Source organism: Astatotilapia calliptera, chromosome 9 (assembly GCF_900246225.1).
Source record: "Astatotilapia calliptera chromosome 9, fAstCal1.2, whole genome shotgun sequence".
NCBI lineage: Eukaryota > Metazoa > Chordata > Actinopteri > Cichliformes > Cichlidae > Astatotilapia > Astatotilapia calliptera.
The window spans coordinates 1,846,207-1,860,425 of record NC_039310.1 but is presented as its reverse complement, the minus strand read 5'-3'; the positions used below and the strand labels follow the sequence as shown (position 1 = coordinate 1,860,425).

Here is a 14,219-nt window from a genome sequence, read left to right as displayed (position 1 = left end):
GCCATGTGATTAATGTACATGGTTGTTGCATTGCACAGCGGAAAGCGTGTACACTTTGTGGAGTCGTTTGCCCGGCGTTCGCCTCTTTCGTTATAACATTGCAGACAATGGTTGTGACTGATGTTTCGCAACTTGCAATTCATTTACTGAGAGGTGGACTTTGTCCTTTAACTTTCTCTCAAGTGGCCGACGCTGGAGCTAGAGTGAAAGGTAAAAAAGTTGAATCGCCCTTTGCTAAAATGAAAAATATTTTATCAACCGTCTCCTTTGCAGCAGCATGTTATCTGGAATTTCCCACACTTGTACAAATACATCTACATACTGAACGTTGTCCAACAGTTTAGTCATTCTTATCTCATCACTTTTGACTAGAATGCTTGGGGGGAAAAACTAAAGACAAATGACACTGAGCCAGTTTCCCAACAAAATGAGGGATCAGCTCTTTAAATTGTTGAATATTAGCTCTTCTTTTATATAAGTACGTTTCCCATACAGACATATACATTTACTGGGAACATAATGCTGAATGCATGATCGATTTTTCGTACTTACAGTCCTGAGAAATCACATCTGTTGTTTTTCGGGGGGTTTTGCTACATTTGAACAACAACTGATTGTCTCTGAAGAAAACAAAGTTGATACACTGGAAGAACACAACGGGAAAAAACAGCTTTTATAATAATTTACTCAGCTGTAATTCTAATCAATTTAATACCTTCTTTTAAAGAAAGTAAGTGCACCATTTGTCCTAAAATTATCTATATCTATTCCAGATGGTTTCAGTACAGTGGAATAACAGTTTTTTCCTCAAGAGCTTTGCAGATCCTGTCATGGTGCCAGCACAGTATCAGACCCCGGATACCAAAGGTTCACAGGGTCTGATAAACCTTTGGTATTCCCCCACCCCCCGGGTCTCTCTCTCAGCTTTTCCCGTAGTTGACGATGATAACATATGTGAGCCCACTTTTTCCCGTCAAAGCACACTGTATTTCCAGCGTAAACGAGTCCATTGGACACATTGTTTTATGTATGCCAGTAGCTTATTTTCACTTTCCTCGGAACCCAGCTGTGGTGACAGCTGTGTTTGATCGTCTTGGCTTAGGGTCAAAAGGTTAGCTGGGGATTACATTAATTCTAAAAACTTTCAGTTCCCATGTCTGTTGACATGCTTCATTGAATAAATTCCCCCAATCATCCTTCTAGAAACGCCTGTCTTTACAAGATTAGGCTCTGACAAACATCTCTTTATTCTGTGTCGGAGGCTGCACCCCTGCTATCAGATCACCTCCAGTGTCCTCGATGTTTGACTGGGCGAGGTGAGAGGATGTTTCCTCCACAGGTCCGGTGACCAATGCCTCTCATCCCAGCTGTGACCTTGTCCTTTATATCCAATGGCAGCAGGCGCAAATGCTACTGTACATCCATTTAGTCACCCCCCACATTTAAAACACTACATCTGAGGCGTTACTACCTCCATAAGCAAAGTATCACTCCTGTGAGGACTGTGTGTTTTGGAAAGAACAAAAAAGAACGAAAGAAAAATCCCAGAACAAGGAGTCCAATTAAAAAAGGATTGTGGAGGTAAGTGCACTGTATGTAAGCTGTTGGATGACAGGGTAATAGACCTATTTTATAGGGAATCTTCTGATTGGTCAACAACCTCCATGAGGGTCAATATTTGCCTATGTTTGAGCTTCTAATGAAGTTTTTTGTGCAGATTTAAAATCACAATTTCACATCTGGAATTAAAGTCTAGCAATGTGAAAAAGACCCATCTTTTTACAGGAATTTAAAACCAACACAAAGGAGCGAATTATGGAGAAACTACTGCTGAGTCTACTTGGTCTGCAGACAGTAATGGGGACGGGGTGAGTATGGTCAACCCAGCATTAAGCATATTTTGCAGTGTAGAGACGAATTATGAGCAGGATTCATCTGTATGAACATCTGTTACAATGTAATGCAAAACACTGATTGATGTTAAAAATAAGTAACAATAATGGAAATATGAATACTTCTACTACTGTTATTATCATTAATATACATTTACTTAGTTGACTAACTCAAAAATATGGTTTTCATATTGTAGTTTTATGTTTTAATTTCCCACAGAATAAATATTTTTGATGTTATTTATATTTCTCTGGCTTTTACCGAACAATCTTCCAGTACAGACTTATTATTTCACTGTATAATTTAAAAGTTTATTGATTGAAAAGAAATTTAAAAAGGCAGAGAAGTTAAATCTCCGATGTGCTCAAGACTTTCAGCTTCTTACTAAAAGTTTTTCATTCGATGAGTTTGTTGAACTTTTCAGTACAGTAAAGAGTTTGGAGAGCACAGATGCCTTTTTCATAGCAGTGTACATTTTAAAATAGGCGTCGATGTGCTGAAATATGCGCCTGCAGATCGTAATGATTTATTAAGCTACATACTAATTTTTTTTTTACTCTTTAGTGAGTTCAAAGAGTAATTTCTAATATTCTCAAAACAGAAAATTCAGTACTACTTTATAATAATGTTACAGTATTAAGCATTAGTAAGATACTTAATTCATCAGTTATACAGCAGTACTTCTGTCATTTATGAACGTGTTATGTTTCTGTATGTATGATATGTTTCTCCATCTGGTACTGTTACATCGGTACACTGTTACAGTGACCTGGAGCATGTTAAGAGGTTAAGTTAAATATATCATGTCCCAGACACTGGTGTGAACACAGGACACAAGAAAGGGTGGAACAAGTCCTGTCCCCCCGCCTGCAGCTAGAGGTGAGGTGTTCAGAGGTGTATCAGTACAACACCCAAGGATGGAGGCTGGATGTGGACAGGATGCGAGTCAAACACGGGGGCGATGATGGTATAGCTCTGTACTACAAACAGCAGGGCTCCGAGGCATCCTGTTTCATGTACAAGTAAGTGACTCGTTTGGTAACTGTCAGTTTGTTCAGATCAGGGGTTTTATGGGCACTGTTTAGGTGAAGTGTTGATACCTTTGGTTGTGCTTGTAAAATGCAAGTAAATCACATTTAATTTAGTCAAACATAGATTACAAGCAAATGCGACAGAAACCACCTTAGATGACAGCAGCTAGTGTGACAGCTAAAACAATGCACAAATGACCAGTTTCCGGATGTTTCTGTTCACCTCAGACCGCCAGAGATCCAGAGCCAGATGCTGAACAAGACAGCGAGAGCATGTTGTGAGGGCTGGGCTGGCCCGCGCTGCTCTGAGGGTGAGGACGAGAAACCAAAAAGCTGTTTTCATTGAATTTTGTACATTTTCTAAAACGTATTTTGATCTTTTCAGTTGCAAGTTTGTTTCTTTGTCTTAAAAAATAGTGCTGTCACGTTTCTTCAGGTTAAAACTGGTACATATCATTTTTAAAGGATTACAAAATCACTGCTTCATATAAATTTGAATTTGAAATTCACTAAACAAGTGACTACACCATGATTTTCCACTGCACTTACATTTTCCTTGTCCTTGTTCTATAATGGTCAAACGCATCCTGACTCCTAGCTGTGGGTGTGCGTGGTCAGTGCTACTCTACGTGGAACTGTGTGGAATTCCCTGGAGTTCATAATTCCTCACTTATGCCCATGGAGCAGTGTTGCAGCACTCTGTGGGGACTGAGCTGGAGGAATGCTTCAGACCACACATGTTTGTCTTGCACTTACACTTTGCTTCCAGGTTAGAAACCATGCACATACGTGTATCTGATCTAAGTTCAGTGCATTTTATTTGTTTATTCTTCAAAATCCTTCTCCTTCACATTTTGTCAGTAATGTTGCAGCTGCCGGTGATTCCAGATATTCTTTTTCTTCTCTTCAGATTCCCAAACCTCTCCTCTGATGCGCTTTGGTCTGCCGGGTAGTGCCAGCGTTCCTCAGAGCTCAGCCACCTGCATGTCCTGGGGTGGAGTCCACTACCGTACCTTTGACAGGAAGCACTTCCACTTCCAGGGCAGCTGTACTTACCTGCTGGCCTCATCTACTGATGGCACCTGGGCTGTCTACATCAGTACAGTTTGTGATGGGAGAGAAGACTGCAGTAAGGTATTATGTTCCACACACTTCTGAGATGGTTTGGATCAAACAGAAGCAACTTCACTGCCACACAATTCAATCCAGTGCTCAAAAAACTTGAGGTTTCCACACAGTGATGAAATGTGAACCCTTCCAACCTCTTCTGTGCATTCATGTTCTTCATATCTGTCTGTGGCTCTTTGCTTTCAGGCACTAAGGATGATGCTGGGTCTTGACTTGGTTGCAGTACATCGCAGGAATTTAACCCTGAACAATCTGCACATTCCAAACGGACAGCCACTTTTTCAAAATGGTAAAAATATTCTCAGATATAACTCTGAGCTCTTTCCTTTCCTGTCTGACTATTAACATAAGATAATATGACACTTGGCTAAAAATATTCACACCCCTCACTTAGTGGTCGCCATTAGCAGCAATTACAACTTGACAGTATTTGTGAGCATGGTCCCTCAAGCGTCCAGAAGTTTCCACAGTCGTTCTTGGTAAAATTGTTCAAGCTCAACTAGATTTAGTGCAGAACATTGGTGCACAGCTGTTTTCGGGGCTGTTGCAGTGAATCTGTTGAGTTGGACTCTGGTTTGGCCCAAAACCATAGCTGGGTTACACACAGGGTAGCGTTCTAGTTTTGTCTTTAAGGATTTCTCCCCAGAAGTCTCCTAGTGCCTGTGGCAGACAAACAGCATGATGCAGCAGCCATTGTGTTTGACTGTGGGAATTGTATTAGTGAGGTTCTGCTTAGTCCTTGGTTTTCTACACACACAACATGAGGAAAGATGGTCAAATAGTTCAACCTTTACTTAATCAGACAGAATGCCATTGCTTCTCTTTGTCTAAATGTTGTTAGGGTACCTTTTGGCAAACTCTCAAAGTGCAGGCATATCTCTACTCATTGAGAGACTGGCTCTCAATAAATAACAGATACTCCTGATGTCAGCTCATGAATGACACTCGAACCCAGGCGTGGGCAACTCCAGGCCTCGGGGGTCGGTGTCCTGCAGGTTTTAGATGTGTCCTTGATCCAACACAGCTGATTTAAATGGCTAAATGACCTCCACAACATGCCTTGCAGTTCTCCAGAGGCCTGGTAATGAACTAATCATTTGATTCAGGTGTGGAGACCCAAGGTGGGATCTAAAACCTGCAGGACACCGGCCCTCGAGGCCTGGAGTTGCCCACCCCTGCTCTAACCTCTCCACCACCATGGGCCAGACCAAAGAGCTGTCAAAGCAGGGACTATAGACATCTATAGACCATAGATCTATACAAGACTGGACTGAGCTACAAGACCATCACCGAGAAGCTTCATGACAACTTTTGGTACAGTTATGTGGAATTCTAAGAAATATAAAATGATCATTAATTGCCCACAGTTTGGAGTGTCATGCAAGGGTGAGAATGATGATGAGAAAAGTGATGCATGGAAGAAGCTTGTTAATCATCTGAAGGCAGTTGGGACACTAGGCTGGAACGGACTGAAGTCTTGCAGCACCTGCAAGGTCCCCCTTGCTCAGGACGGCACCTGTAGAAGCCCATCTTAAGTTTGACAGTGAAGATGTAAAAACTCAGAGAAGACTTGGGAGTAAGTGCTGTAGTCACATACAACCAAAACTGAGCTTGTCATGTTTGGAGTAAAAGAAATGCATATGATGACCCAAAGAACACCATCCCCATAGTGAAGCAAGGAGGTGGCACCATTACACTTTGGGGATGTTTTTCAGCTAAGGGTACAGGAAGACTTCAGCACACTGACAGGAGAATCTTCCATGAGCTCATGAATGAAACCTTCTTCCCTGAGATCTTCCAGCACGACAATGACACAAAACATACCACCAAGGAACAACAAACGAATGGCTAAAGAAGCAGCCGATTAAGGTCATGGAGAGGTCTCGACAGTCTCCAGACGTCAGTCCCACAAAGCTTTGAGTTACTAAGCAACAGCCAAGAAATCTAAAGGATTTAGAGAGTTGCTGTAAAGAGGAGGGGCAAAAATCCCCCCTGAGGTGTGAGGTGACCAAGTACAAGAGTAGTCCACCAAGTACTAAGTTATGTTTTGCTTGCGGATCAAAAACTTAAGATAAGACAAGATAAGATACCTTTATTAGTCCCACGAATGGGAAGTTTCATAAGGCTTATTTGACGCAATAACATCTTTTATGAGTTTTTTTCTGTCTATTCTATTTCTTTCCATTAAAATCAAAGTATTATAAAAATGAGAGAACATTTGTGTCTTTTTAAGAGAGCAAACTTATTAATTTAGCAAATAATTATTTCCCCCACTGTAGTTACGTTTCAGACCAAAGCCATTTGCGTCTAATTGCTGTGACTGACTGCTCGTTCCAAGCTGCTCCTATTTGAGAACAACACAGGCTACTCAGCTCTGGCCACATTCAGTGCTGCAGAAATGTCCTTTCATTTCCATCCTTAGACAAAATGACATTAAAAGCGCCACATTTCTGTGCACTGGCTTGTATCTAAAATTGTGACTTTGTATTAATTGCTTGCAGGAGTAAGTGTGCATTGGCTGGGAGACTTTGTGTTTGTGGAGAGTGGCCTGGGGGTCAGAGTAAAGTTTGATTTGGTGAACACAGTATACCTGACAGTGACCGCTGAGCACATGGCAGCCACCAGGGGGTTATGTGGAATCTACAACAACAATGCCGACGGTGAGAGAAGTACAGTACAGACACACTTGCAATCAAAGAAGGCTTTCCTTTCTTTCTACATATCGTTAGCTTCATAGCATAAGTGCCTAAGTCATTTGACTTAGTCAAATGACTTAGGCAATTATGCTATGAAGCTAACGATATCTAAGTCGTTCTTTCTTGATGTAACTTTGTTTGCTATGTGTGCTTTCAGACTTTACCCGTCACACGCAGTTGCTTTACATTATTAACCTTTATGTGTTTGTCCACGGTAGATGATTTCACCACAACGGGTGGATCCGTGTCCCAGTATGCTGCCAGCTTTGGCAACTCATGGAAAGTTCCGGACCAACACAGCGAAGTACTGCAGTGAATTCGTTTTACTTTAACTGCAACATTTTAGGCTTTTTTTTGGTCATTATTACTTTGTTTTATGAGACAGGCCATATTGGCAGTGTTTTCTGAAATGCATTAGTGAGACTGTGTCCCATGCTTCCCTCAGGGCTGCAGTGATGCAGCTGAGCTTGGTCACAGCTGTGACGTGACAGGAGACACTGCGCTGCGTCAGGAGGCAGAGTCAGTGTGCCGCCGACTCTTGGAAAACCCCTTCACTCATTGCCATCCTCAGGTCAGAGACCTCTGATGCTTTTCAGCCACCACATAGCATACCTTTTCTTTTCACAGGATTTTTAGCTTCTAGGTGCTGCAGTGTGATCTTCAGTTGTTGTTAGAGGTCAGAGGTTTGCATAAAACCATCATGGCATGAATTTGGGGCTTTTAGTGTTTTTTTTGATGTGGACTTTTTCCAGGGTGAGATGATTGCACACCCCACATCTTTAATGACCTTATGAAGCAAATATTGGATGCAACAGTTTAAATTTATTTGATATTTTCTGAAAATCAAGGGTGAAAATTATACATGCAAGTTTGAATTTGTGCTTACATTCACTGAAGTTTTTTAATAAGCGTACTGAAGGTTTTGAACTTGACAAGAACAGAGCTTATTAACTTGTCATTATTGAGCATGTTTAACTACAACTGGTAGTTTCTCTTTGGATATTTGGTTAGGATGGTCAAGAATGTCACAGGAACCAGTGAGGACCAAGCCTGCCATGAACTGCAAACACAATCCGTTACTGTCACAGACTGAGAGGATGGCAAGTCTCAACTCTAAATTCAAAACCTTCAAGCTTGACTGAAAAAATGCAGCTTTCTATTTGCACAGCCGGTTGGCTTCTGGAGAAGACCTTCATGGTCAGACGAGACAAAGACAGATCCTTTTGTGTCTGTTACGAGACGTTCGCTTGGAGGAATAAAAGTGAAGCTTTCAAATCTAAGAACACTGTATTAACTCCAGGCATGGTGGAGGTAGTACCATGCTCTGTTTGGCTGTCACACAGTAGACGGAACAATTAAGAAGGTGGACTATCTCACAGCATCACCTCGAATCAACAGATGGTTGAAATATGGATGCAACTGGGACGAACAGGACAATGGTCCTAATTGTCCTGTTCATCCCAGGACAATTGTTACACCTGGTAAAGCAGCAACGCTGATCATTTTATTAAAGATGAAAGAATTTAGACAGTTTTTAACTCTCATGATGCCGCAGTGATCGTTTGACACTGAGATGGAGTTTAGGACCCAGATTACTCTGCAAGGCTCCTGACTACGGTAGCTGTGATGCTCCGATAATCCATCAAGTGGGGCGGCTTCATAGCTTAGCAAAGTCGTGCTGAAACATTTTTTGACAGATTTCTGAGTGCCGTGTAGCACATAAAATTGATTTGAGGTCAGTAAGCCCAACCAGAATTCATACGTAAGGTGAGCTGGATTATAAGGCGCACTGTCGATTTTTGAGAAAATTAAAGGATTTTCTCAAAAAAAAGGAAGTGTGCCTTATAGTGCGGAAAGTACAGTATGTGCCTGGAAACCAACCAATTTAAATGAATGTTACTAGTTATGCCAAGAAGAATGATCCATTATCCAGCTAAATGTTTTTTTGTTTTTTTTTGCCTGTCCCATTTGGTTCTTTAGCCATCAGAATTGTTGTCTGAAGACCAACAAGGATACCCAATGGATTTACTTTGCCAAATGGATCATCGTGGCATTGCCGTATTGGTCCATTTGGTCGATCTTTGTTTTTATTATTTATTATATTTTATTTTCAGATGTTACAGACGGGACAGACATGAGTGAGGGATAGGAAAGGGAGAAAGAAAGAGGAAGGAAAGGAAAAACAGAAGGGGAGAGGGACAGTGAGAAAGGGGGGAGAAAAAAAATAAAAATCTCCTGGATCACCTGTTGAGAGAAGAATAGAAAACAAGCAAAAAAAAACAAAGCAACATACTAAACACAACACCATCGCATTAATCTAGCTAAGTGTAAACAGCAGTAAATACTAAATATTCAATGTTGTTGTGCAGCACGCAGGACAGATGTGCTTCGAAGTAGCAGCCAAGAAAGGTGTAATTTGGGTCTACGAGCAGTGAACACCCGTGTGTACACCTGTGTGGATCAGTGCGCTTGTATTCCAAAGGTTTCTCCATGTAACGATCTGCTAGGGAGTGTGGGGGGGCCACAGCCCCGTCCTCCGGGGTGTGAAGCGGGTATGGAGGAGATCAAAACTCCAGACATCCAGAGGCCCCCAGAACACAAGAGACCATGGAAGACCAACAGAGGGGCAGCCGCGCCACTGTCCCTGAAAGAGCTGAGGAGAGTCCCAGATGAGGGCTCACTCAGCAGCCGCGGAGCAGAAGCCAGGGGGAGTTGCAGTGACGCGCCCATGAGCTCCGCCGGCCCCCAGCTGTGCCTGAGTGACCGAGCCCCAGGCCGAGAGGCCGGGGGCACCCCACCTCCGAAGGGGCCCAAGCGAGCCCCAGGCTCCAGGCCCCGATAAGCGGCCACCAAGGAGTGAGCTGGTGTGTACCTGGACGCCCACCCCCAGACACAAAGAACCACCAACGCACCGACACCTGAGGGAGTCCGCCACTGGCAGGGGAAGTGGTGGTAGGGGGAGATAGGCCTCCAAACCTGGGAGGGCCTGAGGTGTCCCCAGAGAGGTGGCGTCTGACACCCAACCTGACATATAGACACAGACATACAGGCACACACAGACACAAACATCCATTCCCACCCTCATGCTCTCATATGCACTTACTCCACACTCAACCAACGTGGAGACAGACATAAAGAGACGCTGTAGACACGATCACACTCCCCAAGCGTACTCTACAAACCGGGTCTAGGTACCCTTGCCCCTGGAGGGGGGAACTGCACCCAGACCCAGGTGGTGTTACCCTTTTCCCTGCGGTGGGGAGAGGCAGACCGCCCCGACTCCGTAGCAGCAGGGAGGCCCCACACCCCAGACCGCAGTCGGACGGCCAACTCCTCCTAGCCCTCCCGCTCCAGCAGGCCGCAGAGAATGGGGGTGGGAGAAGACTCCAAACCTCACTCCACCCGCTCATTGTAGTGTTGATGCATGTGTGTTCTAAGGTGCAATTAAAACCCAGGAGGGCATTTATCCAGCTAAATGTGACGTGTGTTGATGGCTGGTTAAGGTGCCAAGTGCTGAGGAGCATTTAATCAAATATTAGCAGGGGTGTATATTTGAGCCGGTCGAAGTAAAAAAGCTCGTGTGTGTGTTAGAGAAAATCTCAAATGAATTTAAACTTATGCTTCCGATATTTGTCTCATAAAGTCATTAAAGATGCAGGTTAAAGTAACCATGAAAAACTCCATGACATTCACGTCCTTGATGAGTTTATGTCAACTTTTGACCACATGTTGTGTAAATGTACATTTCTCTGAACACCAGGCTGTAAAAAGCTACTCGAGGTAAATAACTGACCAAGTTCACTGTCACAGTTCCAAGAAAGGGAAGGGCTGTACTTACTGCATTAAAGACCAATGACTTGTTATAGATACAGTGTGATTAACTTGTGGTAAATAAGGCATGAATTGTCTATTTCCCCCTGTCTTTACTTGAAGCCAAAGGTGTATTTATTATAATTATAATATCTTAAAACTATACTGACAATCACATTTAACAAGATGTTAACAATGCTGACTTTTATGACTTCAAACACTAAATTTAAATAGATTGATAGCACAGTTTACAATAAGTAAACAGCATAATGTCACAATAATAACACAACCATATCAAACAATGTGTTTCCTGTAAGATCACTTTGTGTTTCTGTGTCTTTCAGCTGGACCCAGCAGCCTACATAGACACCTGTCTTTACCTGTTTTGCAGCCTGCCAGCCAAAGAGAGGGAGGGGGCAGTGTGTGACACCCTGGCTAGCTACGCCCGAGAGTGTGCCCAACAGCACATCATCTTAATGTGGAGGACACCCACCCTGTGTGGTAAGGAAATGTCTCACGTCTCCTCTGTCCTCCCCTGCCTTCTGCTCTCAGAGTGATCTTGCGTTACATCTGATAAATGCGACGACTGGGTGTTCAGTCAGTGGATCAATTCAGTAAAATTGCTTACACAGCATTTAGCTAAAGTTTGCTAACATCATAGATATAAAAAAGGGAATGTAGCCAACATGATGTCACTCATTGGTTTGACTCACATTTTGAAGCCTCTGTTTCAGCATTCTTGGTTGTAAGGAGCCTCATGTCTCTATATTGCAGTTGAATATGGTAATGTAGTGTCATGGTATATAATTTGTGTCCAGACTTACTGACTATTCAGCTAATGCTATCTGCTTGGTTAGCCAGAAGCATCCATAAAATGCTACGACACATGCTTTGACACAGAAACCGGGATTTTAATTTAGGGTCTGTAGGTTCTAACTTTATTTTGAACTCACTAACAGTATCTATACGTAGGACTCTCTCTGAGTTCCAAAGCAGTGCTGACTCACAGCACATTATTATAAACTGTAAGCAACCATATCTTTTCTCACAGCAACCGGTCGCAGCAGATGGCCACGCCCCTCCCTGAGCCTGGGTTGGGTGCAGGTTACTTCCTGTTAAAAGGGAGTTTTTCCTTCCCACTGTCACTGCTGCATGAATAAAATTGAATTGAGTTGAATATCTCTGGCTAGGTTAGGGTTAGGGAACCTCTCTTCTTTAATAAGAATAAGAATAACTTTATTTTTCCCGAGGGAAATTCTTTTGCTCAAAGCAGCAGGAGAGTCAGAGGAACAGATGAATAAGATATAAAATATATACAATAATAATAGTAGTGTACAGTAATATACAGTAGTAGGATAGTGCAAGACATAGTATCAAATAACTCTAACGAATATATATGACTGGATCCTGGAGAGTAAATAACTTAACTATCAGTGCAGGAGATTCTAGAAAGTGACATAGTATTGTGCAATAGAATAAAGGGAGTAGCAGCGTATGATGGGGGGATGAAACACATATTCAATAAGGTACTGTTGGGTAATATCGCACGGTCTGAAAGGGAACAGAATAACATTGGTATTAGTCTCAGGAAAATCACCTACAGAGTAAGGAAGAGTTATACAGTCTTATTGCCACCAGCACAAAGGATTTCCTGTGGCGGTCAGTTCTGCATTTCGGGGCAATGAGTCTTTTGCTGCGTGTGCTCCGATGGTCCATCATGGGGGCGTGCATGGGGTGGGAGGGGTTATTCATGATAGAAACAAGCTTTCTTAGCATTCTCCTCTCAGACACCTCCTCCAGGTTCTCAAGTCTGACACCCAGGACAGAACCAGCCTTTTTAATCAGTTTGTTCAGCCTGTTGGCATCGGCTGTCTTCACCCCACTGCCCCAGCACACAGCTGCAAAGAACAAAGCGCTCTCCACCACCGAGTGATAAACATGGTCAGCATTTTCCTACCAACATTGAAGGACCTGAGTCACCTCAGTAGGAAAAGCCGACTCTGCCCTTTTTTGAAGATAGCATTGGTGTTCTTGGTCCAGTCCAGTTTACAGTCCAAGTGTACCCCCAGGTACCGGTAGTCCTCAACGATCTCCACATCAGCCCCTCTGATGGTGACAGGGTTAGGAGGAGGAGCCTGCTTCCTAAAGTCCATGATCAGTTCTTTTGTCTTTGTGATGTTAAGTTGTAGGTGGTTAAGCTCACACCACTCGAGAAAGCTGTCCACCACACTCCTGTACTCCTCCTCCTGTCCATCCCTGATACAGCCCACAATGAGCGGCAGCTCTTCAGTCGGACATGCTGTGGTCGACTTGTTAAATAGTCCATAATCCAAGCTACCAGTGGGGCGTCCACCTGCATTTCTGTGAGCTTATTCCCCAGCAGTGATGGTCTGATCATGTTAAAAGCACTGGAGAAGTCAAAGAACATGACCGTCCCAGTGCTCCCAACAATGTCCAGATGAGAATAAGCCTGGTCCAGCAGGTAGATGATGGCATCCTCCACGCCGATACGAGGTTGCTAGGCAAACTGCAGGGGGTCCAGCCAGGGCTCCACGAGCAGACGCATCAGGATGAGTCTCTCTAGCGTCTTCATGACATGTGAAGTCAGAGCCACTGGCCTGTAGTCACCGAGGGTCAACGGGTTGATCTTTTTAGGGTCAGGAACCAGGCAGGATGTCTTCCAGAGTGATGGGACTCTCTGCATTTCCAGACTCATGTTGAAGATCTGTTGTAGAACTCCAGACAGCTGGGAAGCACAGCACCTGAGGGCCCTGGGACTCACACCGTCAGGGCCAGCAGCTTTGCTGGAGTGGAGTCTGCCCAATTCTCTTTTGATGTCATCTGCTGAGAGGGACAGGGTGAGACGGTCTGAGGGGGCAGGAGAGGGGGGAGGAGAAAGGAGAAGATGGGAAGAGCTGGGTGTGGAGACAGGAGCCGCAGGGCAGTCAAACCTATTGAAGTGCAGATTTAGGTTGTTTGCACTTTCGACGTCTCCATCCATCCCAACACCTCTCTTTTGTCTCAGGCCAGTGATGGCCCCCATTCCATTCCACACCTCGCTGGTGCTGTTGTCCTGCAGTTTGCTTTCCAGCCTCCTTCTGTAGGACTCTTTACCCTCTGCAATCTTGGCTTTCAGCTCCTTCTGCACCAGTTTCAGCTGATCTCTGTCACTGTTTCTGAAAGCTCTTTTCTTCTTGTTCAGGGTTTCTTTGATGTCTTTGGTAACCCAGGGCTTATTGTTGGAGAAGCACAAAATGTTTTTTTGGGATCCACAGTGTCCACACAGAAGTTGATATAATCTGTAACACAGCCTGTCAGATTGTCAATATTGTCCTGATGAGAATCACGCTATAATAATGCTGCTTTCTGTCTTTTATCTGTCCTTTCAGACCGTGTCTGTCCCAGAGGTCAGGTGTTTTCAGACTGCATATCATCCTGTCCTCCCAGTTGTACTTCTCCACAGCCCCCCGCAGCCATGGGCCAGTGCAGGGACGAGTGTGTTGGAGGATGCGAGTGCCCTCCAGGCCTCTATTTTCACCAGGGAAGGTGTCTGAAAAGAGATGATTGTCCTTGCTTTCATCGCAGACGCACATACCAGTCAGGGGACAAAATACAACAGAGATGCAACACCTGGTGAGGAGGGAGTCTTTTCCTGTCAACT

At 43.8% G+C, this 14,219-nt stretch overlaps 1 protein-coding gene across 1 annotated transcript in view; it reads left to right on the top strand.

The window, feature by feature from the left end:
• The first annotated feature begins 100 nt into the window (after nt 1–100).
• sspo (SCO-spondin) overlaps nt 101–14,219 on the top strand; it is a 48,995-nt gene continuing 34,876 nt past the window's right edge. Inside the window, exons 1-12 of the mRNA XM_026180213.1 lie at nt 101–1,581; nt 1,786–1,868; nt 2,706–2,915; nt 3,153–3,235; nt 3,523–3,693; nt 3,835–4,058; nt 4,239–4,341; nt 6,554–6,712; nt 6,967–7,052; nt 7,194–7,319; nt 10,903–11,059; nt 13,948–14,191. Of these exons, the coding sequence (XP_026035998.1) occupies nt 1,816–1,868; nt 2,706–2,915; nt 3,153–3,235; nt 3,523–3,693; nt 3,835–4,058; nt 4,239–4,341; nt 6,554–6,712; nt 6,967–7,052; nt 7,194–7,319; nt 10,903–11,059; nt 13,948–14,191 (1,616 nt within the window). The 5' untranslated portion in view covers nt 101–1,581; nt 1,786–1,815. The remainder of the gene's footprint in view (nt 1,582–1,785; nt 1,869–2,705; nt 2,916–3,152; nt 3,236–3,522; nt 3,694–3,834; nt 4,059–4,238; nt 4,342–6,553; nt 6,713–6,966; nt 7,053–7,193; nt 7,320–10,902; nt 11,060–13,947; nt 14,192–14,219) is intronic.